Source organism: Citrus sinensis, chromosome 8, assembly GCF_022201045.2.
Source record: "Citrus sinensis cultivar Valencia sweet orange chromosome 8, DVS_A1.0, whole genome shotgun sequence".
In the NCBI taxonomy this organism is placed as follows: Eukaryota; Viridiplantae; Streptophyta; class Magnoliopsida; order Sapindales; family Rutaceae; genus Citrus; species Citrus sinensis.
Window position 1 is genome coordinate 1,714,404 of NC_068563.1, and position 26,547 is coordinate 1,740,950.

At 35.8% G+C, this 26,547-nt stretch overlaps 6 protein-coding genes across 6 annotated transcripts; 3 read left to right on the top strand and 3 right to left on the bottom strand.

The window, feature by feature from the left end:
- Positions 1–437: 437 nt before the first annotated feature.
- LOC102620014 (pyruvate kinase isozyme A, chloroplastic-like) lies at positions 438–4,003 on the top strand. Its single transcript, XM_006486813.4, has 7 exons — positions 438–1,156; positions 1,571–1,658; positions 1,764–1,954; positions 2,411–2,529; positions 2,624–2,867; positions 3,002–3,239; positions 3,500–4,003. Exons 1-7 carry the CDS (start codon positions 638–640, stop codon positions 3,826–3,828), a joined length of 1,728 nt encoding a protein of 575 aa, XP_006486876.2. The 5' UTR covers positions 438–637; the 3' UTR covers positions 3,829–4,003.
- Positions 4,004–5,134: 1,131 nt separating this feature from the next.
- Positions 5,135–8,071, top strand: LOC102620299 (hypothetical protein). Its single transcript, XM_006486814.4, has 4 exons — positions 5,135–5,468; positions 6,473–6,702; positions 7,187–7,294; positions 7,760–8,071. The coding sequence occupies exons 1-4, from the start codon at positions 5,291–5,293 to the stop codon at positions 7,880–7,882; spliced, it is 639 nt and encodes a 212-aa protein (XP_006486877.2). The 5' UTR covers positions 5,135–5,290; the 3' UTR covers positions 7,883–8,071.
- Positions 8,072–9,054: 983 nt separating this feature from the next.
- Positions 9,055–12,053, top strand: LOC102623477 (amino acid permease 6-like). Its single transcript, XM_006486997.3, has 7 exons — positions 9,055–9,308; positions 9,738–9,965; positions 10,096–10,189; positions 10,626–10,840; positions 10,954–11,099; positions 11,187–11,414; positions 11,496–12,053. Exons 1-7 carry the CDS (start codon positions 9,218–9,220, stop codon positions 11,919–11,921), a joined length of 1,428 nt encoding a protein of 475 aa, XP_006487060.2. The 5' UTR covers positions 9,055–9,217; the 3' UTR covers positions 11,922–12,053.
- A 154-nt stretch (positions 12,054–12,207) lies between these two features.
- Positions 12,208–14,482, bottom strand: LOC102620663 (tubulin alpha chain). Its single transcript, XM_006486815.4, has 4 exons — positions 14,270–14,482; positions 13,734–13,968; positions 13,167–13,537; positions 12,208–13,083 (listed from the first exon to the last, which is right to left on the bottom strand). Exons 1-4 carry the CDS (start codon positions 14,360–14,362, stop codon positions 12,430–12,432), a joined length of 1,353 nt encoding a protein of 450 aa, XP_006486878.1. The 5' UTR covers positions 14,363–14,482; the 3' UTR covers positions 12,208–12,429.
- Positions 14,483–17,592: 3,110 nt separating this feature from the next.
- Positions 17,593–20,124, bottom strand: LOC102621139 (protein SHORT HYPOCOTYL IN WHITE LIGHT 1). The gene is made up of 4 exons (XM_006486817.4): positions 19,874–20,124; positions 19,556–19,771; positions 19,400–19,465; positions 17,593–18,162 (listed from the first exon to the last, which is right to left on the bottom strand). The coding sequence occupies exons 1-4, from the start codon at positions 20,012–20,014 to the stop codon at positions 18,007–18,009; spliced, it is 579 nt and encodes a 192-aa protein (XP_006486880.2). The 5' UTR covers positions 20,015–20,124; the 3' UTR covers positions 17,593–18,006.
- A 4,034-nt stretch (positions 20,125–24,158) lies between these two features.
- LOC102621422 (putative F-box protein At1g23770) lies at positions 24,159–26,204 on the bottom strand. The gene has a single exon (XM_006486818.4). The coding sequence runs from the start codon at positions 25,438–25,440 to the stop codon at positions 24,370–24,372; it is 1,071 nt and encodes a 356-aa protein (XP_006486881.2). The 5' UTR covers positions 25,441–26,204; the 3' UTR covers positions 24,159–24,369.
- Positions 26,205–26,547: the final 343 nt, after the last annotated feature.

Here is a 26,547-nt window from a genome sequence, read left to right on the forward strand (position 1 = left end):
AGCACCCTTTGAAAGTAAAATTGACCGTTAAATTAGGACATGGCTTTCATGGCCGCCCTAAACTTTCAACTATGTTACAACTATGACAATTGTAATATAGATTTTTGTGTAATGTTCGGTAAACGGTTGTGATTACTGCATCTTATAGGTGCTGTGGTTGAATTTCAAAATTCACTTTTGTTGACTTCCTGATTTTTTAACACAACTCAAGTTGTTTGGTAGGATCTCTCACCCTCCCTAAACTTTCAATTATGCTGCGATTGTCATCGGACTTCACCAAATAATTTTCAAATATTTTTGCTTCTGAATTTTAAATGTTAAGGGAGACAGAGACTTTCCCCATCAGCCTGCTATTAGCGTTAGCATAATGTAATATATTAATTAAAAAACACGCATTGTATTAATATTTTATAGTAATAGAGAATTTCTTTTTTTTTTTTTTCCAGTTTTACTTCCGAACTACCTTCCAGGACCCCGCAGGCTTACTTAAGACAAAAATCCAGGCTCATTGGCGGAGTTTTCAAATCAAAATTTCCATCGATAATTTCAACTTCTTCAATTCTGCTCTCATTATTTGATCCTTGATTGAATTTTGATTAAAAAGATTCACATTCAATTCATCATCATTTCAGTATCAATGGCTGTTGCTAGTGATTTAGTGCTCTCTCGTGGCCTAATCATCACAAAGAACCCAAGTATCAGTTTCAAAAGCCATGTTTCTGTCACCCCAATACTCTCCAAAGGGTGCCAAAAACTGAAGCCAAAATATTGTCATCTTAGGACTAAGGCACATGCAGCAGAAGTACAAGTTCTTATTGATCAAGAAAACAAACATGGTTTGAGTTTAGGATTTGATGCCGTGTCAGAGGGGGAGCTAAGAGAAAAGGGTTTCTTGGGGTTGAGGAAGACAAAGATGGTGTGTACAATTGGGCCAGCATGTTGTTCAATGGAGGATTTGGAGAAATTGGCAATGGGAGGGATGAATGTGGCCAGGCTTAACATGTGTCACAATACCAGGGAGTGGCATCTTGATGTGATTAGGAAGATCAAACAGTTGAATCATGAAAAGCTGTTTTGTATCTCGGTGATGATTGATACTGAAGGTAGCCAGATTCATGTTGTTGATCATGGGGAACCCAACTCTGTCAAAGTTGAGGTAATTTTACAAGAACCCATTTTTTGTTTACTTGTTTGAGTAATAATGAGTGGAAAGCATGATTATAGCCTCTAATTTGTTTTATAAAGATTAAAATTTTTCTCTCTAGGGAATGAAAATGGCATAATTCTGGTAGTTACTTCGGAAAGTTGTAATGGGTTTTCATTATTTTGTTCAAAATTTTCTGGTTTCAAACTTTTACTTATTAAGAAAAGTGAAAAATTGTAAGCCAAAATTTTGCAGGGTTATTTTGAATCCATTTTCCTGTCGCATTTATGCCTATTCATTATTGGACATCAGGATGGTTTTATTTGGTTAATGGAGTTTCAGTTTTATATTGGTTTTCATTTACAATTCTGATAAGATTTAGCAGATTTTGATTGCTTCCTCTTTTTTTATTTATTTGGGTATCAGGAAGATTCAATATGGTTGTTTACCGCTATAAAATTTGAAGGATCTCGACCATTCACAGTTAAAGCAAATTATGCCGGTTTCTCTGAAGGTAGTGAGGCAAAAAATTTTATTACCAAGTCAAGAAATCAATCTTCTAATGAAAATGGAAATGTTTAATCAAGTTACTCTTTGTCCAAAAAATTCATGATTGCAGGTATTGAAGTGGGTGACGAGCTTGTTATTGATGGTGGAATGGCAAGTTTTGAGGTGATTGAAAAAGTTGGGAATGATTTGCGTTGTAAGTGCACAGATCCTGGTGTTTTCCTACCCCGAGCAAAATTGAGCTTCCGGAGAAATGGGATTCTGGTTGAGAGGAATCATGGCCTTCCTACGCTATCGAAAAAGGTCAATTTCAAAAGCTTTTGTATTCGCATTTCGTTTGGTAGACATTGTGGCTCTTGTTTTATTTTGACGTTTAACTTTAGCATAAGATCATAAATTCACAGATCATGGGGAGTAGATATTGTTATGTGAACATAAGCACTTGACAATTTCAGCAAAGTGATGGTTGTTTTTAGTAACTATGACTTCATTAATCTTAGAAGCAAATATCAATCCATGCTTTCACGGTCGAAAGTTTTGATGTTCTAATCATGACTTCAATAATATTATTTATTTATTTTTTGTTTATATTGCCGATATCCTAATCGCTATTAGCAACAGTAGTTCAGCTAATTATTGCAGATATTTCTGGTGATAATTACATAATCTAATACGGTCAATTATAATCTTGTTTATATGGTAGTGTTACTATGATGCCAACAGTTAAAAAAAAAAAAAAATTCCTTTTCATGTCTTCAGGATTGGGATGACATTGAGTTTGGAATTGCTGAAGGTGTCGATTTTATAGCCATGTCATTTGTATGTGATGCTGATTCTGTCAGGCATTTGAAGAAATACGTCTCTGGCAAATCATCTAGGTAAGAAAATTCTACTGAATGTGCTGATGTCAAATCCTATTTAACTTCTACTAGAGCTTTTATAAGTGTGAACGACAAATCTCTATCATTTCAGATCCATAAAAGTACTGGCAAAGATTGAAAACCTGGAGTCCCTTCAGAAATTGGAAGAAATTGTAGAGGCTTCTGATGGAATCATGGTGGCTCGAGGTGACCTTGGAGTTGATATTCCACTTGAACAGATTCCAACAGTCCAAGAAATAATTATTCACGTGTGCAGGCAACTAAACAAGCCAGTGATTGTAGCTTCTCAACTTCTTGAGTCAATGGTTGAATATCCAACTCCAACACGTGCTGAGGTAGTACTCTAAAGCTATTAATTTTTGTGACTGTGTTTCTCACTGGTTAGCATTGTGCACTCAGCTGAGAATATGCAGATGCCTTGATGCAAAAAGCATTTCTTTACTGGGGCTTTCTTCTTTGACATGATTAGGTTGCAGATGTTTCTGAAGCAGTTAGACAATATGCAGATGCCTTGATGTTGTCTGGAGAATCTGCAATTGGACCATTTGGACAGAAGGCTGTCTCTGTCCTGCAGATGGCCAGTAGTCGAATGGAACTATGGAGTCGTGAGGAAAACCGACAAAGTGCTCTTTGTGGACAGCGTCAGTTAGGTGAATCACTGCATGATCGCATTGCTGAGCAGATCTGCAATTGCGCTGTTGATATGGGTGGGTACTTATTACTTTTCCTAAGCATTCCTGATCACCTGAATTCTGCTCTTCTTGATTTCATTTATGCATCCGAATTAGGTATCAAGCTCATTTTCTAGTCAATAATTTATAAATGATTGTAATTGGAAGTGTATCAGTTTTGCCTATGATGAATTTGATATGATAGACCATAACTCCATTTGTATTAATCAAGGTGTTACCATTTCTGTCTCTAAACACATATTTGCTCACAGATAATATTTGGATTTTATCTGCAGCTAACAACCTCGGAGTGGATGCCATTTTTGTCTATACTAAGCATGGCCATATGGCGTCTCTTCTGTCCCGCAACCGTCCAAACCCTCCCATATTTGCATTCACAAATGATGACAGCACCCGGATGGCTCTGAACTTGCAATGGGGGGTTATTCCCGTACTAGTCAATTTATCAGATGACATGGAAACTAACATCGCGAAAACCATAGATCTTATAAAAATGAAGGGGATGGTGAAATACGGGGATGCTGTTCTAGTAATCTCGGATTTAACTCCAGCTCATGTTACTTCAACAGCATTCCAATCAATCCAGGTGAGGACAATCGTTTAGGGTAAAACTTTCTTAGGGAAAACAAAAAGTATGTGCTGTCAAATGCTACATGTTCTTGCTTAACTCTGCTATGCTCATTGTGATATGAAAGCTTGTTCCTCTAGACGCAAAATACACTTCAGTATGAAATTTGAGAATGTTCATTTATATTCTTATATATTCATAATTAATCTAAGTTAGACATCTCATCTACTTTCTGAAAATGAACCTGAAAGAAGCATTTTCAGAAAGTGCGTTTGTTGAACTGCTTAACGTAATGAAAAATTAGACAATGACTGGCTTAAATATGGTGTAGTGCAGCAGCTGAAACTTTGAAGTTTCAAATTGTGTCAATGTTGATGCCAAAATTTTGAGCGATATATGGGAGACCTAGAGCTGATTTGCGTGTACGCAAACATTTCCTCTTCTTGATCCTCCCTAAGTAGTTCAACAATTCTTTGGCTGTGTTCGGCAACCTCTGTTGTTTTGTCTTCAATGTTGTAGGACCATGAGTTAGGAAGAGTTTTGTCTCTATGTAACGAATGAACATTCAATAGTCCTGTCACAAATGTGGCACCAGCAATGGCATTTAAATCCCTCGTAATTTAACCACTCGGCCTTGGCCCAGTGGCTAAAGTCACTTCCTCGCAAATGTGAGGACAGTAATTCGAACCCCCACATACGAATTATGGGGTTTTGATTTAATTTAATCTCTCTAAGATTAGATTAGACAAGGTTAAAATCTAGACAATATTATATAAGATTTGATATAAACTAGTTCTAATAATAATTTAATTATAAATATTAATTATAATATCATCATAAATATTAATATGATTTATAATTTTCCGAATAATAAAAAACATTCATCACAATATCAAATGAAAAGAAAATTATTTATTTTTTATTGCAAAAATTAATATAAATTGAATAAAACTCAATAACTGGTACACATCTAAATTTCTACATTTCTGAGTCAGAGACGGCCACCAGCCACCATGTGGGGTAGTTAATGGTTGTTGCCTTATTGGTCAATGATCAGGGAGTTATTTGATACTAATGAAAAAAACTACGGATTTACCTGTAATTATATAAACGATTAAGACCTAAATGTTATATTCCAAGCTACGTAAATCACGTGGCCACTGAAAAATCTTGTTTGCAAAATCGCATTCGTACACTTCCAATTCTGTCCAACCGCTATAAACTTCCACGCCCAAAAACTACCCACGCCATCCCCCGTGCACGTTAGCAAATCAAGATCCTCTAAAACTAAGGTACGCATTCCGGTTACGCTAGTAAACAATCAATCTCCCACCTCTCGTCACCTCTAGAGTCTCTACAGAGTCATACACACAAAATATAAAAGCTTCACTCTCAAAACTCAATTAAAACAAAAACAAAAAACAAAAAATAATTAAAAAAAGAGAAAGCTATTGGTGAGAATCTTTCATTGATGCAAGAGAACAAAAACAAATAACCAATGGCTGTTGCTTCTCTGCAGATTGGGAAACCCAGTTTGTTAAGCTCTGTTTCTATTTCTCAGTCAAACTTTCCCGGAAAATTGGACTCGGGGAAAGTTTTTCTCAGGTCCAGGTGTTTAATAAGAAGAAAGTTTAAAGTTTGTTGTGGGGTTCAAGAGGGCGACAAGCAAAGCAATGGCAAGTTTAATACTCTTTTTTTTTAAAAAAACTTTTACAAAGCACTTTATATTTTCGCTAATTTTGATTTCTGAGTATGTTAGTAGAGATGAAAGTTATAATCTTTATAGCGAACGTTCCCTGTAAATGAACAAATAATAGTGAAAGCTTGCGGCTTTTTGTGTTAAATTATAAAGAAATGCGAAAATGTTAGCCGAAGTTATCGTTGATGAAGATTATGATGAAATATAAACTAATAGGAAACGGATATTGCAATAGTTAAGACATAGATTTAGAAAAGTGAAAATTCTTGTGCTTGAAATTAGTGAGTGTTTATAAGCTATAAGCATGTGAATATGATTGCAAAGGTTGGATTTTGGGTTCGAAATTGACTTGGAATATGTGTATTTTGGTAATGAAGGAAAATGGAAAAAAAGTTTTGAGTTTTGTTGTATAATGAGCTCAATTTGTCAAGGAAGCATGGGATTTAGTACTCATGAATTAACTATTTATAAGAAGTCATGCAAGAAAAGATTTGCAGAGAAAAAGGTTATGCAGTGTAGCAGGTTGAATCTTCTTCATTATATTTAAAATAGTAAATGTTTTAATACTCGGTGATTTTATATATATATATATATAGTGACAGTGGGAACTGGGGTCTGATCCAACTTTTTTCAAATTACTTAATGGCGCACATAGCATATACCAATATGTAAAGAAATGGTGATGGTGAATTTGTGATTAGTGTTTGGATTATGAGCCTTATGGTTGATGGGATCACCAATTGGTTTCTATAGCTTTAGCTATTTTATTCATATCTGTATGGAAGTTCTCAGAAACAAGTTTTATAGTCTTGTTTTAATAATATGTTGGTTCACTTGTGTTTTTTTTATATATGATAAGTATTTCAATCCCTGGAGGCCTATAATTTTTACTTTTCTGCCAATTCTTATTACCGTTTATGAAATTGCTTTTCAGTAGTTGGTACGGTTCCATACCTATTCCTCATATAAAATATTTTCCAGGTGAAGAGCCTCCTGAGTCACTATTTATGAAGGAACTAAAACGAAGGGGTATGACTCCAACATCTTTGCTTGAGGACTCAAGCCGGACTGACTCTGGACTGGATGACAAGACAAAATTGAAGGAAGAAGATATAGGTTTCTCAAGAAGAAATACAGTCTCAACTGAAATAGACAAGAGCCTGGCTGATCAAAGGGAGCGCTCCATGGCATTGAACAGTGAAGGCCTTGAGGTTGCCTCATTACTTTTTCTAATTACTTCATATGCTTAGGGATTTATACTAAGAAAGAACTGAAAGTGTTTAATGAGAAACAAAATGGGGCGAAAAACTGTTTATAAGGTTCTTGCCTGATCGGCAGACCAAGTGCTTGCAATTTTACACCATTATCTAAACAAAATATTCTTCTGAAGATGTTAGATTGTCTGCATATGCCAAAACTGATGAATAAACATTTGAAATCACAGGGCAGATTGACTATTCCTTTGATTAAGAAACACTCAAGAGAACTGATTTTAGCTTTTCTGCACATGCACTCCTCGCATCTTGTGAAATTATTGGCGATATAACCAATAATGTTGGTACTCTTAAGTAAATTAAATATTGTTTGAGGATGTGAGCCTTATTTTTATCATTGACCCTTTAGGTTTATTGGCTTTTATTTGATTAACAGGTTGCAGGTAGGAGGAAATGAACTTTACGTTTTTCTCTGTTTCAGGGTTTAGTCCCTCGGGCAAAACTTTTGCTAACGCTTGGAGGGACATTTTTCTTGGGATTTTGGCCGTTGATCCTTGTAACTGTGGGATTCTTTTCTGCTCTTTACTTTGTAAGCTCTCTATCTTGTCCTTTTATTTTATCTCCTCATCCACTTGCTGAATATTAGTTGCATTTACGGAAGTTTTACATCTATTTCAAGTTGCTTTTCACTACAAATCACAAATTTGGTCAATTGTATTTGGAATTTTGGCTGTTTTCTCCCGGTCTGACTTGGTACAAGTGTTGTGCCTATATTTCAAAGTTTTGTTATCTGGCTAGGCATTACTAATCATGTGATTGTTTCATTTCATATTTAAGAACAAATAAAAAAGAAAGAGATATGGTTTCATAATAGCATTTCCTAGCATTAATTTTTGCCATTTTTCACAGAACATACGCACATATGGCTGCTTGCAACTGATGCATGATTTTGGAGTATTATGTAACCTATTAAATTGTATTAATTAAACAGAATTTAGTTTCCTTTTGACTTACAAAAACTAGATATTGACCAATTTCCTCTTTTCTTTGCCAGTACTTGGGACCGACCTTTGTCCATGATGCAAGCAATTCTCCAATGTCACCAGCCCAATACGGTGATCCCTATGCCCTTTTGGAAGATGAAAGGATATCTCAAACTGCCCCCGGAGTAAATTGATGCCACATTTTTTTTTTATATTACAAACACCAGATTCTTAAACTTAAATTATAGATCTTTGTAGCAATATTATCCTTGCATTTGCTAATTCCATCACTGTAGATCTAAGTGAATAATATATTTTGTCGTCAATGTAATGCAATGCCCAAAATGGTGATACCATTTTCTGCCTTGAGTTGCTTATCAAAAGATCTTTTTTTTTTTCCTTTTTAATTAAAAAAAAAATCTTTTAAAACTTAGGTAAGTTAGATCGAACCAGAAAAAGTGCAAAATAGTAGTAGTAGTGGTGGTAATTAATAATAATAATAATGACATGAAAAAGGAAAAAAAAAACTTCATTTGAGGTGAATATTCATCATTATTTGATTATTTGGAGATGGCTAATAGGAAATACTTAGTAGAGAATTTAAATGGTAACTAACAGTGTCCACGTTGCTTACTTGCTTTCACTCTGCTTTTTCTTTTTCGTTGTCACGGTTATAATGAATGGATGCAAAATTATGGAAGCCGTGTTGCTGGGGCGTTACTACCTTTCTCTTGTTTATTTTAATTAAGCTATATTGGTTGCTATTGTTCTCCTCTTTGCTAATTAGTATATACATACATGTCATCTGCAAACATCCCACGAGCTTCTGGTGGTCTACCACCATGTGAACGGGATTTGAGACCTCAGATCATATCTGTATAGATTTGTTCATTATGGACCTACACTCAGACTACGCCATCACAAAACTGAAAACTGATGTAGGTGATTCTAATAGAAAGAAGCAAATAAGCCAACCATTTGCAGAGAAATGGCAAAGATTGAGTCTGTGAGCACATGATTTATTTATTTATTTTGGAAAGATATGATGAGATCACTCTATCCTGGTTCTGGGAAAGTTGTAAATATTACAAGACTATAGTTCCTTTTCCTTATTAAAGCCAAACCCCTTTTTGCCAAAAATATTTGGCAAGTACCAGTAACAATCTTACAACTCAGTTTGAGTACCTAATTTTCCACTATCCTGAGATACACTTACCAAACTAAGTGTTTTTGAGGTTGATTCCAACTTTTCATCTTTTAATGACCTTATTACTCTATGTCTTTGTATTAATTCATGGTTAATGTTCCTTAAATTTACATGCAAATTAGGTACAAATGTAAAATAAGGTTGCATAAGAAACCAGCTTACTACCAACGCAGCACAACCCTGTGGGCTATATATCATTAATGCCATGCTTCAATATATGAGCAATCTTCAATATATGAGCAATCTTAACTGTTGCCCATCTTTGCATGTCATCTTTCTCATTTGCCTGAGAGAATAAGAACACAAAAACCACAAATTGAACATGGCTTCAGAGCTGCACAAGAGAAACTTTGCTTTAGAAACTGCCATTTCCGACTCCAAGTTTGATGACGACGGTCGTCCGAAACGAACTGGTACTCATTTTTCTCTTCTTTAGACACATAATTCTCTCAGTTTCTTCTTCTTGCCACTCTTTCAAAAAATGTGGATTTGCATATGCAGTGGTGGATCCAGAATTTTGGTTTAATGGGGGTCAAAATGAACAAATAACAAACTTGAGAAGGTGATAACATAAAATCTATAAATAACGAACATGCGTTAATTATAAACGAATTTGTACGTGCGGTGGTGGTCGTAGTCTCGTAGATAAAGGATTTTGGTACAATGGGGGTTAGAATGAAGATATAGCAAACTTGAGAGTGCCACAATATAAATCCTGTAAATTTGATAGGGCTGTTGTGTGCATGGTAAAATAAGGAGCTGACTTGTTATTTTATTTATTTTTGAAAACAGTGTTCTTATTTATCTTACTATGGTTTCATTTTTTGAATGGTTTTTTGAAGGAACTTTGATGACTGCTAGTGCGCATATCATAACAGCAGTAATTGGATCAGGAGTACTGTCTCTTGCATGGGCCATATCTCAATTGGGCTGGATTGCGGGGCCCATGGCGCTGATGATCTTCAGCTTCATCACTGGGTTCACTTCAAGCCTTCTTGCTGACTGCTACAGATGCTCCACTACTGGAAGAAGAAATTATACTTACATGGAGGTTGTAAAATCCAATTTAGGTACCAGTATTTAATTTAATTTTTTGGTTGGGTGTGTGGGGGCCGGGGGGGGGGGGGGGGGGGGGGGGGTGGTTGGGGGGGGTGGTGTCCCTGAAGACTTCAGTTTCTAATTGTGTGTCTCTTTTCATAGGAGAAATGAAGTGTAAACTTTGTGGATTAGCGCAATATGCCAATCTTGTTGGAACAACTATTGGATACACAATCACTGCTTCTCTAAGCATGGTGTAAGCTATCTAAAATTTTTTTTTTTTTAACTTTTTTTTTATAGTCTTTGTGTGAGTGAGATTCAAACTCTATATCTATAAAACTGTGCAAGCTCAAGCTAGAAAAGAAGATAAAAATTTAGTTGTGCTGATGTAGGATATCTTCTAATTAAACATAAATAATGTCATATTTTAAGCGTATAATATATTGTTTTCAGGCTCACGATCAGGAGTGCAATTTTTGTTGCTATATTAACATGACTATCTAAATTTGACCAAATTTTATTGTTTAAGGCCGCTTAGAGTCGTGGCATTTAAGGTTAAAATATCAGAGGGAACAAAATCTTAACTATGATTATCTTTTGTACTATTAATCATAATTTTGTCATCGATAACATTTTAATCTTTTGTTTTTCACTTCGCCAGGGTCACTAATAATTTTGTATTTAATAAGCAGGGCCATCAAGAGATCAAATTGCTTTCATAAGGAAGGCCACGATGCAGGGTGTCACACATCAAACAATATGTACATGATCATCTTTGCGATTGCAGAGATTATATTAAGCCAAATACCAAATTTTCATGAGCTTTCAGGCCTTTCCATTCTAGCTGCTGTAATGTCTTTTGCTTACTCTTCAATCGGCCTTGGCCTTGCCATAGCAAAAATAACCGGTCAGTAACAACGCGAAATATTGCAATTACTATGAGTATTTTTCTTAACATATTGATCTTAGAATACAGATTACCATCGTTACAGTTTATTGTAATAATCTTTTACCATATAGAAAGGGGAAATCATGTCACTACAAGCTTGACTGGGGTAGCCATTGGAGTGGATGTGACAAGCACGGAGAAGATATGGAGCAGTTTACAGGCCATTGGAAACATTGCTTTTGCATATGCTTACTCCATTGTCCTTGTTGAGATTCAGGCAATTCCATATGCTCACAAGATATTACACGATGAATCCTCTTGACAAGAAAGAATTCAGTGATCAAATTATATGGCTTGCTTTCAGGATACACTAAGATCAAGTCCCCCGGAGAACAAAGTGATGAAGAGAGCTAGCTTTGTGGGAGTGTCGATCACCACAATATTCTACATGCTGTGTGGAACTTTGGGATATGCAGCATTCGGGGACAAAGCTCCAGGCAACTTTTTAACTGGGTTTGGATTTTACGAGCCCTTTTGGCTTGTTGACTTCGCCAATATGTGCATTGTTGTTCATCTTGTGGGAGCTTACCAGGTGCCTTGAAGTAATAATAGCTTAAGATGAGTTGAGTGGAGGTTTAGTGTAATGTTTGAATCTTATAAGTTATTTTTGTAGGTATTCTGCCAGCCAATATTCACCACTGTGGAGAATTGGTGCTGCCACAAATGGCCAGAGAGTGGATTCGTGACAAAAGGGCATCCCATTACTTTTCCATCTTGTGGTGTTTGCTATGTGAATATGTTCCGGGTGATTTGGAGAACAGTATATGTAATCTTAACGGCTGTGATAGCGATGTTATTTCCATTTTTCAACAGTGTTATAGGCCTGCTTGGAGCTATCGCATTCTGGCCATTGACAGTTTATTTTCCGGTAGAGATGTACATTTCACGGGCAAAGATTCGCAAGTTTTCGGTCACCTGGATGTGGTTACAGGTTCTGAGTTGGACTTGCTTTATCGTAACGCTTCTTGCTGCTGCTGGTTCCATTCAAGGCCTCGTTAAGGATCTCCAGACGTACAAACCTTTTAGTTCAGCTTCTTAGTCTTATCACCTTCTATTGCTTCATTTTCCCTTTTTCTAAAGAAAATGATCAAAGCAAACTTTTTATGCAATGGTTCTAGTCATTATATATAAAAACTTCAGGCTCATGCCGTGAGACAATCATTAGAGATTATATTTATTACTAAATTTTTATCTGTGAAGGACTGAAGATCTCTCTTGAAAATCAATCACCTTTATTTGATGTAAATATCCGAAAATATTTCTTGAAAATCAATTATCTTTATTTGACGTAAATATCCGACCAATATTAGACAAACCCCCGAAGCTATGTTGTAAATTGAAATAAGATAATCCAATCAAAATCAAACAGTCAAAGATTACATGAACATATAGAACCCAGAAACTTGATAAGCATAACAAATTTCAACAAGCTTTGAAATTGAGCGAGAATCAAGAATAAGGTTTTCATCACAAAATAAAGGCACGAAGCATCACTAAAGCACAAGACATCATATTAAAACGCACAGATAATTTCACACTTAAATCCCTTAGTCCTCCTCACCATAATCTTCCTCACCCTCGGCAGACTCTGCACCCACCTCCTCATAATCCTTCTCAAGGGCAGCAAGATCCTCACGAGCCTCAGAGAACTCTCCTTCTTCCATACCCTCGCCAACATACCAGTGGACGAAAGCACGCTTTGCATACATAAGATCAAACTTGTGGTCAATGCGAGAGAACACCTCTGCCACACTGGTGGAGTTGGAGATCATGCAAACAGCCCTCTGCACCTTGGCAAGGTCACCACCAGGAACAACAGTTGGTGGCTGGTAGTTGATACCACACTTGAACCCAGTCGGGCACCAGTCGACGAATTGGATTGTACGCTTGGTCTTGATGGTAGCAACAGCTGCATTGACATCCTTGGGCACAACATCACCGCGGTACATAAGGCAGCAAGCCATGTACTTGCCATGACGAGGATCACATTTGGCCATCATAGATGAGGGCTCAAAGGCACTGTTGGTGATCTCAGCAACTGAGAGTTGTTCATGGTAGGCCTTCTCAGCTGAGATGACTGGTGCATAGGAGGAAAGCATGAAGTGGATTCTTGGGTATGGGACCAAGTTGGTTTGGAATTCAGTCACATCCACATTCAAAGCACCATCAAACCTCAGTGAGGCAGTCAATGAAGAAATTACCTGAAATTCAATGCACCCATTAGAGAACCAAACTCAATTCATGATTTAACAATCAACACCAATGCAATAGCTTGGGATGTTACCTGAGAAACAAGTCTATTGAGGTTAGTATAGGTAGGACGTTCAATGTCAAGGGAGCGCCTGCAGATGTCATAAATGGCCTCATTGTCGAGAAGAACAGCCACATCAGTATGCTCCAACAGGGAGTGGGTTGAGAGGACACTGTTGTAAGGCTCAACAACAGATGTGGAGACCTGAGGAGATGGGTAGACAGTGAAGCCCAACTTTGACTTCTTTCCATAGTCAACAGACAACCTCTCCAGAAGAAGAGACCCAAGACCAGAGCCAGTTCCTCCACCAACAGCATTGAAAACAAGGAATCCCTGGAGACCAGTGCAGTTATCAGCCAGCTTCCTGATGCGGTCAAGGCAGAGATCAACAATCTCCTTACCAACTGAAACAACACACAACCAAACCATAAGACAAAAAAACTTCCAAGCAAAATTTCATGCGTTCTCCTAATATCATTACTCTAGAGCACTAGAAACATCGACCATATGAACTAACTTCTAAACTAAACCATTGTGCTCTTTTGATGAACAAACCCTAAAAAAATGAATTGAATAAAATAGGAAAGTAGAAGTAATTACTGGTATAGTGGCCACGGGCGAAGTTGTTGGCAGCGTCTTCCTTGCCACTGATGAGCTGCTCAGGGTGGAAGAGCTGGCGGTAAGTTCCGGTCCTCACTTCATCAATGACAGTGGGCTCAAGATCAACAAAGACAGCACGAGGCACGTGCTTCCCTGCACCTGTTTCACTGAAAAAGGTGTTGAAAGCATCGTCGCCACCTCCGACTGTCTTATCACTTGGCATTTGGCCATCAGGCTGTTCAAAATACAAAACCAACACTCAGATCTACAACATTTTATTGCAAAGCAAACACAGAACTAGCGTTTACCACGCTAAAATTTCATCGTTTAGACTCTAAATTCGAATAAAAACCACTTCCTTCACAGATCTGACGAAATGAGATGCTAAACATCACATATTTATCAATTTAAAGTTAAAACGACGCCGAGTAACTTAGATCTGATAGAATATCTAACATCAATATTACAGATCTGAAAAATTCAAACGAAATGAAGCTAAGAGATTACAGATCTAAAGTAAAAGAACTTATACGGACCTGAATGCCGTGCTCGAGGCAGTAGAGTTCCCAGCAGGCATTTCCGACCTGGATACCGGCCTGACCGATATGGATTGAAATGCACTCTCTCATTTTCGCAGATTAAGAGAAGAAAAACGACGACGTACACAGCCAAAAGAAGAAGTAATTGAATCTAAACGAAGGCGTTTATTAAGACGCCTTCTTGTGAAATTGGATGGATTGGGGATGGTGTGGATGAGGATATATACATATATATAGCGGGAGACTGAGATATTTGGTGTGCCTTAACTTGGGAATTGGTTGAGGGACGGCAATGACTGATGACGTGGGGGTGTTTGATTGGATTAGGTAACCATGGTTTGGTTTTTCCATGTTTTTATATTTTTTGAATTTTAAATTTTGCCGCTCGGCTGGGCCAGTAGTGATGCAGAGTGGTGAACGGTCGAGCTGTTTGGGAAGCGGAGTGTTGATACCCATTTACGGGTTAGGATAACCCTAGCGGAGGACAAAATCAAATTTTGTGGGTATTTTTTTACGTTGTTTGCATTCTTTTACTTGTTGATTCACTTACCGTGCGTTTTGCACACTATTCGCCCGTTTGGGAGTGTGGTGATGTAAATGAGTTGTCAAAACCCAGCTATCAAGGTGTTTGGTAACACTTGTAGTTGAGTTTTGACAACTTAACAAATATTTTTTCCTAACTTCTATTCCACAGCTATAACTTTTACTCCACAGTAGCTGCAGCTTAAAAGCTACAGTACCTCACTCCCAAACACATCCTATATTATATTATGTTGTATTGTATTTATTTGGAGGTATATTACGATGTGATCAGCTATACTCAAACAAGGATTTATCCTTCTTGTAGACGAGGAGTAATGTGTCGTCCAGGAGCATGAGTCCTCTGCTTGTCGGCGAGGAGATCCTTTGATGGGGCCATGGTATGAGCAGGTTCTCTATTAGGCACCGAGGACATTTTCTACTGGGGCCATGGTCAGTAGACCCAGTCTACGACAGTTGACATAACGTGTGCTACTCTCCGAGAATACAGGCACGAAGTCCACTCAGCCACAACTACAACGTTTAAGCATCCACTGTTGGAGAGTAGGGTGAAGTGGCAAACGTGTGCCATGGGGGCCAAATTCTTAGGAAGGCTATAAAAGGGGCAATCAAAGAAGGTTAAAGGGTTGGACACTAAGACACTAAAAAATTAACTTAAAGAAAATCTAGACTCCATAGGGCATTCTTGTTGAAACCTTAGGAAAATCCAGAGAGATTACAGTGCTTTAGAAATCATTATAGAGCCACATGATTAGTGGCAAAGTTTTTCGAAAGTAAACCCAGATTGCTGACTTTAGTATTGGAGGGTTTACGCTAGGAAAACCCTTGACGTGCTCTGACTGGTTTTTGTGAGTGTAGGAGTTTACTAAGGAGAGGAAACAAGTCTCGTAGCTTTGCTCGTCTAGAGGGAGCAGCACGGAGTCATCCCCAATCAAATATAAATTCAATTGTTGAAGAGAGATTTTGGTCACGCACAAGCATACCTAAATCCTGTATCAACAGTATTATTTTAATATTAGTGTATTGTATTATATTGTATTGTATTAACACTGTATTATAATAATATTGTACATTATTTTGTGCTACACTGTAATGTATTAATTTTTTTATATTTAATTTAAATTATATATTATATTAATATATTTGAATTATATTAATATTTATATTATTATTAATTTTAAATTAATATTATTCAAATTTATTCATATTTAAATATTTGTTATTAGTTATAATAAATTATAATGTAAAAAATAAAAATATTATATAATATTATATTAAATTAAAAAGTTATATTTGTTTATTATTGTCATCATAGAGCAAAAATAAGTTAATGCAGCATCAGCAGAGCCCCTTTAACCTATTCTCATGTTCTTCCAAACATAGCACTAGCATTACTTTAATGTAAACAGTATATTAATACCTTATAATATAATGCACCAAATATACATGGTAAAACAAGTCAACATAGTTACGAGATTTCGGATAATACATAGGGAAAAGGACATTCAACCCCCCAACGTATAGGAAAAGGGACAAAAAACCCCTCAACGTTTTAAAAAGGACTTATAACCCCATTTCTGTTAACAAACACCATTTGTTTTAATAGTAAATTTATTTTTAATTTTTAATTACTATTATACCCTTATAATAAATTAATTAATATATTAATTTGAGATATATCACAATTAATAATTTTTTAAAACTAAAAATTGAGATACAATTACATTTTTGCCCAAATGATTTGCTATAAATTATACCTTTCTAATGATCAAACCTTTCATATGTGATTATTACTAATAAAATGAAATTTGATTAAACCCTTTTTTTTTTAGGAATCAAATCCATTACACTAGATTGACTTGACGGCGACACTTATAGTGAGAAATAAAAAAATAATTGTATCTCAATTTTAAGCTTTTAAAAAATTATTAATTGTGATATATCTCAAATTAATATATTAATTTATTTATTATAAGGGTATAATAGTAATTAAAAATTAAAAATAAATTTACTGTTAAAACAAATGGTGTTTGTTAACAGAAAAGGAGTTATAAGTCCTTTTTGAAACGTTGAGGGGTTTTTTGTCACTTTTCCTAAACGTTGGGAGGTTGAATGTCCTTTTCCCTAATACATATTACCAACTATTATTATCCTTATCAAACAAAGTGTGTAGTACATTTATAATAGAGAACTTTCTTATAAATCATTCGATAATGTCACGTGTCTGTTATTATCGCTATCATAATTGGTTAATAAGGGTAATATGCGTACATATAGGTATGTGCCCATTCCACCCAAGAATTTAGCAAATTACATGATAATAATTACTGCTGATTACGTATGAAAGTATGAGCAATTTTATTTTTCTATTTGATAACAAATGCTACGCCATAGCATTACTACGTTCAGATTATTGACGGTCAATAGTTATGCGCACGGTCAATACTCCGAAATCAAATTAACTTCCTGCGTAATATGCATGTCAGCATCACAAAGGACACTGATAATCTCTACTTTCTGATCTCGATTTTGCTGAAGCAAAAGCAGAATATCACCACTACATTATCTCTTCTTATTTCACCAGCGATGTGTATGCCTTCGTTCCCAGCTAAATTTGCTCCTCCATCCATATGCAGCCATTTTAAATCATATATATAATTCGCATATAATTTTGTAATGGTCTTGAACTGATCATGTAGCATTGAAACAGTGACGAATCCTATAACGAGCAGTTACCTTATTTTGTATGATGCAGAGAAGTAAAATGTAAGATTGAGAAATGAGGCTAATCATGCTCTTCCCAGCTTAGGAAATGAAATGTGCAACGTTCACTAATATCTGGTTGACATGAAAACCTAGCTAAATGAACATACAGGAATATCCAAGTGTTTTGGGGGAAATTACACTTTTTCTTAATCTGACGTGTTAATTTATAGAAGGGACTGCCGTCCTCTTGTGCAGAACTAACCACTTCCATTCTCTATTTCCAGTGCTCTTCCGGGTATCACATGAAAGAGTATGCTCTGGATCTTCAAGCAGGAAGTCATCCTCGAACTCATACATTATTGTCACTGGTCACTACAGTTACTGTATAAAAATGGGAACTTTCTTCATGTCTTCCTTTTTGGGCATTCATCTCGCCGAGGTTGCTCTTATTCCCGTTTTGGCACTACTCTCTACTAAAAATGAAAATATCAAGCAGCAGGCTGTGCACCTCTCCATGCGGGATTCTCAGCATCCAAGTCATCCACCCTATGAGTGCGGCTCTCTTGTAAATAAGTTACTCCAGTCCAAACACCACGTATAAGTAAGATACTGACAAAGACTACAGTTCCAAGGGTGCAAACCACCTGGATTTAATGTTAAAAAATTATGATCAGAAAATGAGAGAAAAAATTGTAATGATGCAATTAGCTTCTGAGTTAACTTTGCATCTCAAAAAGTAGAACATTTCATAAACACAAACATGTTTTTGATAGCCTTTCAGATGCCAAAACAAGTAGCAACCATCCATACTATAAGCTCAAGAGATGCATGCTTAAAAAGCTGACAAATGATTAGTGCTCTATACAGTAAATTTGTAAGCCAATTCTGAACACGGTTGCATTTGCATACAAAAACTTGAGGCTGGGCTAAATGTCATAGTATGCACAGCAAAGCCCCAATAAGTACTCGATTAAAGCTTTCCAATTATAGATGAAAATGCAGTGGACAAAGAATTCAAGTTCTCTTACTGTTCCCCGGCCATCCATTAAGTGCATATCATGTGTGGCAACACTAATGAACACAACAGAGAAAATGCATCCACAGCTCCATCTTAATAGTTGCCTTTTGCTTTCTGAACTGGGGCTCATCCAAAGACTGGAAAGTATGGTGAAAGAGCCAAGTCCAGTAACAAAACAAATTCTATCAACTTTAAAAAGCCAAGGATAATTCTACAAAACCAGGTTTCAGGAAACTTAATTATCAAGACATGATTAAAAACTCAAAGTTTCAACTACTTAGGTCAAACTGTATTGGTACAGACAAAGACGACCAAGGCGTCCCTATTCCGATTCCGTTCCCCACATGAGTTTAGAAAACATACAATAAGCTATCGAGGTACCTGTCCATCCTAGAAGTTTAAATTCATAGACCAATGTACAACAACAATGTAGGTACCATCTGATTCTTATTAATCAAAGATTGTGCTTGCTTGGGATCTAGAGGTGGAAATGGAAGACTCTGACGAATGTGGATTCTATCTCTTAATTCTCTGAAGAAGACAACTCCCAGTTTCATTTACGTCTAGTCCAATAAGTCAATAACCAAACACCATTCTGTCAAGGACAGCCACATTCTTCTAATTCTACAGAAGAATTTCACAAGATTACTGCCAAGTCTTTGCAAGCAAATAAGACCTACATGTTCCCAACACTATCTTTACACCGTACATCCCCAGTATCTCTATAAACGACGCAGGGAGAGTAAAAATCAAGCACCAACATGTTTCAGTAACTTCTCTAATAATTAAAACAATGATTTCAACAAATCTCAATCATTAGGCATTAATAAGAAGTAACTTTAATAGAACAATAATAAATTTACCTCAAGAAATGCCTTCAGCACCCACAAAAACGCCAGAATTAGAACGCCATTAACAGAAAATCCCACCTGAATTCCACAAGCACTATTAATATTTAATACCTTAAAACAAATGAAATAATTAAAACCAATTAAATAAAAAGTCAAATATTCATTTACCAGATTCTTGGAGATTGATTGAGGCAAAACGGAGCGTACAGCTTTTCTAGCTTTCCTAGAAACCTTCTTAAACACGTTTTCAACAAATTTAACTAACAGGTCCAAGCTCCTATCTTCTTCCTCCGCTTCATCATCTTCATCGTCATCATAATCATCAAACTCTCGAGCAATTGCATGGTTCCAGTTCCGTGGATCTTCCACAAAATTATCATTTACCTAGAGGCAATTGTTAATTAATAAATGAATTAAGCTCAAAATCGGAAATGCAAAAACGGCGCCGATTTAGAAACGGAGAAAAGAGTGGGAACGAAAACGAACCTGAGAGATATTGGATGATCTTCTAGAAGCTCGAAGAGGATAAATTTTTTGAAATGGGTGGAATTTGGGAAAATTATGAAAGTGAAGTTTTGGTTTTGAAGGAGAGAGGAAGAGAGGTGATAGGGTGACTGCGAATGACATCGCGGTGACTGTCGGATTTGGGTAATGATTTTTTCTGGGACCAAGACATGGATCGCAGGTTGTAGTTTTGGAGTCTGCAAGCTTTGTGCTGTGACGGCGAACTCAACAAGGGCAAGTATGGTAGTTGTCTGCTGGGTGAGGAGCGGATACTTTGACCGCAAAATCAATGGCATTTTGGTGCAACAGTCTTGTTGAGTGCCACGTTTCACATTGGTTATTTCGATTTTTTCATAAAGATTTTGTCGTAAACATTAAAGAAATCATCTATTCACTCAGGACATAGATATCTCTTACAATTTTTAATCATTTAGGGTGACATTAAATTGTATTATGTTGTATTGTATTATTTTAAAATAAATATATTATATTATATTAATACTATATTATAATAATATTGTATAATATTTGATATTATACTATATTATATTAATTTTTAATTATATTATGTTTAGTGATGCATTGTACTGTATTAATTTTTTATGATTAATTAAATTATATTTTTAGAAAGTAATGTTTATTATTACTTAGAAAAATACTACATATAGAAGTCTTGAATTTTAGAAATTTAATATTTTTTTTTGTATAAATGATAAAGTATCATTATTCTTCATAAAGATCAAATCTTATAACTGAAGCATAATATTTATTTTTCAGCATTTTATAAATATAATAACCTGCGACATAAAGATCATAGCAAGTAATTTAATTAAACAATCTCTAAATAATACAACAACATAAATAAATAGTTAAACCTTATAAGATTAATACAACAGTCATCTTGGGAGTATTTTTTTATATATACCACAAGATAATCACAAAATAACAAAGTGATATAATTGTTGTAACATATTCACTGACAAAATTAATTGTGTTGAATAATTCAAGTAAAAATTTTATAATGTATGTAATAGTATTTTATATCATTAGTCCTAAACACAGACTATGAATCATGTGAATCAGAAGCCGCAGACTATGAATCATATGATGAATCGGAAACTTCAGAGTCAAGTATTGATGTTGACACCAATGACCAAGAAGATGCTGCATCCACTAAACCACAAAGCCTGTCCAATGTTATACGTTAAATGAAACTGCTCTCTAGAAGTTAGAATCTCAGACCTTGTAAGGGTTTCTTTTGGGATTGAAGTTGTGTAGCTGTAGCTTTTAAGTTAGAGTATTAAAGTATTTATTAAACATTAGCTGTTGTGATTTAGAAGTTATGTTGATATGATTTTTCACTTGTATGATAGAAAATCCATTATATTTTTAATAGTTTTGTTAAAATTATTATTTAAAATTTATATTTATTACGTATTATTAATTTTCGTTCATTTCATAGTTATAGTTTTTTTTCTACAACTGTAACTTAAAAGTTCCTCAATCCCATATAAGAGCTAAATATGAAATTAGAAGCCGCATATACCAAGGCAACGCTATAGGTATACTCTCCCTAAGGTTTTCGAACACAATTTTGGTGAGACAGTAACTTTATGGATACAATGTTTAGGGAATTTTTGCATTATAATTGGATCTTCAACTCAAAAGGTGGTGTTATTTATCAACTAATTAATTGAAGTTTCCTAGTTTCGCAAAAACGGAATTGATTCTCTTGTTTATCCGTTGTCAATTGATCTATGCTGAAGGATTGGTGCAGTTCCAAGATTTATGAGCATTCCTGGAGAAATTCAGTTAAAGATTTTGGACTTAATTGATTGCACTCATCTTGCTAAGGTGTCTTCCGTTTGCTCAGAATTATGGAAACTTTCTTGGGATCACGATTCCAGATTGTGGAAGGGTAAATTTCTAAAGTTTGGTGCTTTTCGGGGAGCAGAAGTAGCTCAAGGCTCCTAGAGGAGTGCTTTGGCAAAGCATTGGGTGAATTTGATAAATCGAAAGAAGCAGGAATATCTGCTCGGGTAAATTGTCTAACTATTCTCGTGCAGATCGGAGATTGTAATCCCCCTTGTACAAAAATATGTATTAGATGAAGCTTAGACTTTCGATTGATCCTTTTGGAATATGTAACATGCCTTTCTTATATGTCAATGTTATTTTTACTAGAATTGGAGTGATATGTTAGTTCTTTTTTATGAAAGTACTCCTGTTTCTCGGAAAGATTCTTGCGAAAAGAAAGCCTGAAGTGAGTCCTGTACGAGAATTTTATTCAAGTTGAAGGTAACATATCAAGCGATGAAGAGACACGAGAGCAAGCTTCAGAGGAAGGTGGCTGTAGAAAATAGAAAAGCGACGAAATATTTTGGAGCTGGGAAACAAAATGATTCATTTAGATGCTGGAAAAAGATTAGAGTTCAGGAGCAGGAAATTGAAGATCTTGGAAGAAATTCCAAAACTATTCTTCCAATTGAATTTTACTTTATTGCTATTTTGTTTGCAGACTCATTAATATGTTTGCATAAAATAGCCATTTATATTTAAATTGTGGAATTATTTAACTTTTTTTTCCCCTTTCTTTTGATTATTGTTATATCACTTGATTGACTTGATTCAGACTTTCTTGATTCACGCTTGCGGAAGGATAAATTTACGAAGAAGTTTGGTGTTTTTTAGGGACCAGAAGTAGTAGATCAATGCTCTTGGAGAAGTGCTTTTGCAAAATATAATTTTTCCTCCTATAGATTCTTTTGATTGTGGCTTATACTATGAATATGTTTATGGTTATTATTATTATTAGCAGTAGCTAGAATTTGCGGATGGATAATATTGAAATTATCTTTTTCTTTTAACTATTGGATTTTATTCTACTTTCTGATTGGATCCCTAGTTCCAACTTTGTAAGCTTATCTAATTAAATTGTATTTAAGAGATCATAAACTTTACAAAAAATCCCAATAAGCCAAGATCGGTAAGCTCATAACTTAGATAATGCCATGTGTTAGCTAGCTAGTCTGTAAGTTTTTTTATCCTAGAAAATACTATTATTAAAGTCCAACGTAATTAAAGCCCACTGAAATGTACAATCAACCAAACATATCAAAGTTTAATACAACTGAAGCCCACAGGAACGTACAATCAACTAAATATCTCAAAGTTTAACATAATTTAGGTCTAACATAATAATAAACTTCCACAGCTACTGAGAACACTAAAATCTTTCACCTTAGAATTAAAAGAAAAAAAAACACAATCCTATTACCCTAATATGATCTACAAAACAAATTCACTCAAACTCAAACTCACCCATGAGCTTCATATGCCTAATAGAAATTGCTCTCATATATTTACATAATCATTAATAATTCATATTCATCTTGAAGAAATCCTTCTTTCGGAAACAAACAGAAACTGGAATTGGTCATGTTTCTTGAAAAGATTTTTGGGAATAAAACCAAGCAGCAGAGAGCGAATCTTGTGACAAGAATTTTATTGAAGTTGAAGGTCTCATATCAAGTGATGGAGGGATACAAGAAAAAGCTTCAGAAGAAGGTGGCAAGAGAGAATAGAAACGCCGCGAAGTATTATGGAGCCGGAAAACAAAAAGATGCATTGAAATGCTACAAAAGAATTAGGGTTCATGAGCAGGAAATTGAAGAACTTGAAAAATATCAGAGCTCTGTTCTTTTGCAGCCGAAACAGGCATTCTAAAGGTCCGTTTGGGAATGCAGTTTGGAGAGTCAATAGCGGTTTTTCAAATCCCAAAAGCACTTTCTGGAGCTTAAAAAATAAAAGAAGAAAATTAAAAGGAAAGCCCTAGTGAAATTCAAGCCCCGGTATTTGTTAAATCTAAAATCCTCTTAATAGAATTTTACTTAGTTGCTTTATTGCTTTAGTTGTCTCTCCTGCCATAGTTAAGAGAAATTTTCATCGTAGATATATACTAATTAATTAAATGCAGTAACCGTTTTATCTTGTAAAATTATTATGAATTTTTGGACAGACTAAACATGTGTTTTTAAAGATAGTTATTGATATATTATAATCAAAACTCGACTGATATTTACAACTATATAACAATCGAGAGTCAAATAAATTCCTATTAAAAGGGAATGATTGAGACTCACCTTAGGCGCATGAGTTACCAGTAGGTTCTCATTGGCTTTAAAGATAGTTACTTACTACACCTTGAAAAAAAAGTTAACAGTAAAATAAATGTTATTTAGTGCTGATTGAAACTATAGACGCAAGCTTTAAATGAATATCAAGACTTTATATAATCCTCAGGCGGTGTAGATGCCACGAAAGCTTTTCCCACAAAGAATCTTAAAACTGTACATACGGATTATGCAAATCATGAGCCCTCTCTACGGAGAATTAATTTTAATTATTAGAATTCCTAATGAAACAAACAAAATCTCATCGGAAAATTACTAACACTTGCTCATCAGCCAGCTGATGATTCAGAACACTGGTGATCGACGGCCAGCAGGCCGGTTTCTTCTTCTCATATGCCAAATCATATACATAATTTTCCAACTTTCCCTTCTAAAACTTCCTCGAAATCCGAACTCTTCTTTACACTTCCGTCTCCACAACTCATCATCTTTTGCCAAATTCCGCAGCTCTGAGCAAACGCTTGCAGCTCTCGCAATATCGACCCCTATGAGAAGGTCTAAAATCTTGCGTTTGAGTTCAGCAGGGAGGCGCATGAAGCACGGAGGAGGAATCAAACCAAGCTTCAGCCGAAGGTCGATTAAGAGAGGATAAACCAGGGCATCACTCACAAGTCTATGCAACTCAAAAACTTCATTTTCAGGATATTGATTGGACGAAGAACCGCACATTCTAATCCTGGAGTCAATCATGTCAGAATTAACGAAAGCTAAATCTAGAGGAGGAACGAATCTGGTTGGATTCAAGCTTAGCTGATGAACTACAGGTTCTTTTTCGGACAAAGAACCTTCAATATGAAACAAATCTCCAGAATCCTCAAACTTTAAAACCACTGTTTCTATTTTAGTAAAATTGCTGAAATCAAAGGCTTCAGGGAGAGTGTAATTTACTTGTGTGGGATTTGGTAGTTGAGAGCCGTCGATCTTTTTCTTTGATTCAGGAACAAAGCAAACAAAACCTGACTGCAACATGACGGCATGAACTGCAACCCTCAGGATCCCGGAATCGTCATCGTCGGCCAAACTACCCGCTTCTTCGAAAACCCTTTTGAGGAAAGACACGAGGGGCAACTCCGGTTGCGTAATTGGTGCAATATCGTCTGCCTCTGTCATTGTTGCAGCTGTTGATTCATCTTCCGATGATTCTGAAACTTCAGAATCTGTGTCAGAAGAAGTTAAGTTTTGTTCTTCCGGGAAATTATTTTCCTTCATCGTGACTATGAAGTTTTTGTGAAACCGATTAAATAATCGAGTTATACTGTAAAGGAATCCGGAGGTTTCATGGCTTTTGGGGTTTTTACCTTTTTTTAATATAAACTGGAAGACTATAATTATTTGTGAAGCCCACGAAAAACACATATTTCATTTGCGTGGTCAACCCGTTTTGTGGGGGAAAAAAAGACAGGGAAAAGGAGCTCTCACATGCATGTACGCGATTGAATCTTAGAAAAGAAGAAGACCATTTTGCTTCCCCTGTTTTAAAGTAGAAGAGTCAAAAGATTTGTCTTTGTCCAATAGCATACTTGGAAATACTCAAATTACAATCTCACCCAACCTAATTAAGAATTTTCTTCCTCGACTCCGGAGCCACTCAATAATTTAGTATTAAACCAATATTCAGATTGTCATATAATGAAATCAGAAGAAGATGCCAGAATCAAAATACAAAAACTGCATCCCGAGATTATTTCTTTGACACTTAAGCTCCTCTACACGCATTCGTTTCAACAACTATCATCTGCGGACAAATTCCGCAGCCCTGAACAAAAACTTGCTGCCTTCACAATATCATGGCCATCGAGTAACTGCAGAATCTTGAGTTTAAGCTCCGCGGTTAGACAAATAAGGCATGCCAGAGCAGTAGCGTCGTCGGTCGTGTACATTCTGGCTGTGGCGTTGAAGTCGTTTTGAAAGAATAGAATGAGAACGAGAATTCGGTATATATTAATTGAGGATACAGAGGAATCCTAGGTTTTCATGCCTTCTAGGGTTTCAGTAGAATCAAGATCACTGTGGGCAAAGTCTTATTTTCGCCCTATGTTAAACTTTCTCTTAGATTTAAAGAGCATTTTGTTAAATATTGGGAAACATTTAACAAGCATTCTGTTTCCCTGTTCGGAGTAGAAAAACGGAGAATGGGAACTTTCTTTACTTCCCATATTTTTCACCCAATCCGAATGGAGAGTTCTTCCCTCTTATCCTGAAAATCTAGGGGATCGACTCATGCTCCCCAGTAAAAGTATGGCTTGAAGCCCCAAAAGATCCGATAGTTGAATTAAAATAAAGTTAATAGGTCATAGTTTTCAAGGTCTAATGTTGCGGGATGATTACTTGTGAAGCAACAGCTTCAGACATTCCAGTTGTCGAAATCCTACAGATGCTGGACAATGAAAGACAAAAAGATTGAAGAAACCTAGGAGAGATATCAGCTCCAGTCTTGCAGAGTTGCAGTCAGATCCAGTTTAA

Excerpts from the sequence above, each read along its gene's own strand:
- LOC102620014 (XM_006486813.4), top strand. The coding sequence starts at position 638 with ATGGCTGTTGCTAGTGATTTAGTGCTCTCTCGTGGCCTAATCATCACA. Across the intron at positions 1,955-2,410 it reads TTCCTACGCTATCGAAAAAG|GATTGGGATGACATTGAGTT; the intron begins GTCAATTTCAAA and ends TCATGTCTTCAG. Across the intron at positions 2,868-3,001 it reads CAACTCCAACACGTGCTGAG|GTTGCAGATGTTTCTGAAGC; the intron begins GTAGTACTCTAA and ends TGACATGATTAG.
- LOC102620299 (XM_006486814.4), top strand. The coding sequence starts at position 5,291 with ATGGCTGTTGCTTCTCTGCAGATTGGGAAACCCAGTTTGTTAAGCTCT. Across the intron at positions 5,469-6,472 it reads GGGCGACAAGCAAAGCAATG|GTGAAGAGCCTCCTGAGTCA; the intron begins GCAAGTTTAATA and ends AATATTTTCCAG. Across the intron at positions 6,703-7,186 it reads TGAACAGTGAAGGCCTTGAG|GGTTTAGTCCCTCGGGCAAA; the intron begins GTTGCCTCATTA and ends TCTCTGTTTCAG.
- LOC102623477 (XM_006486997.3), top strand. The coding sequence starts at position 9,218 with ATGGCTTCAGAGCTGCACAAGAGAAACTTTGCTTTAGAAACTGCCATT. Across the intron at positions 9,309-9,737 it reads CGGTCGTCCGAAACGAACTG|GAACTTTGATGACTGCTAGT; the intron begins GTACTCATTTTT and ends GGTTTTTTGAAG. Across the intron at positions 10,190-10,625 it reads ACTGCTTCTCTAAGCATGGT|GGCCATCAAGAGATCAAATT; the intron begins GTAAGCTATCTA and ends TTTAATAAGCAG.
- LOC102620663 (XM_006486815.4), bottom strand. The coding sequence starts at position 14,362 with ATGAGAGAGTGCATTTCAATCCATATCGGTCAGGCCGGTATCCAGGTC. Across the intron at positions 13,969-14,269 it reads GCCTCGAGCACGGCATTCAG|CCTGATGGCCAAATGCCAAG; the intron begins GTCCGTATAAGT and ends TATTTTGAACAG. Across the intron at positions 13,538-13,733 it reads CGCCCGTGGCCACTATACCA|TTGGTAAGGAGATTGTTGAT; the intron begins GTAATTACTTCT and ends GTGTTGTTTCAG.
- LOC102621139 (XM_006486817.4), bottom strand. The coding sequence starts at position 20,014 with ATGTCATTCGCAGTCACCCTATCACCTCTCTTCCTCTCTCCTTCAAAA. Across the intron at positions 19,772-19,873 it reads GATCATCCAATATCTCTCAG|GTAAATGATAATTTTGTGGA; the intron begins GTTCGTTTTCGT and ends AATTGCCTCTAG. Across the intron at positions 19,466-19,555 it reads AATCAATCTCCAAGAATCTG|GTGGGATTTTCTGTTAATGG; the intron begins GTAAATGAATAT and ends TGTGGAATTCAG.
- LOC102621422 (XM_006486818.4), bottom strand. The coding sequence starts at position 25,440 with ATGTGTTTTTCGTGGGCTTCACAAATAATTATAGTCTTCCAGTTTATA.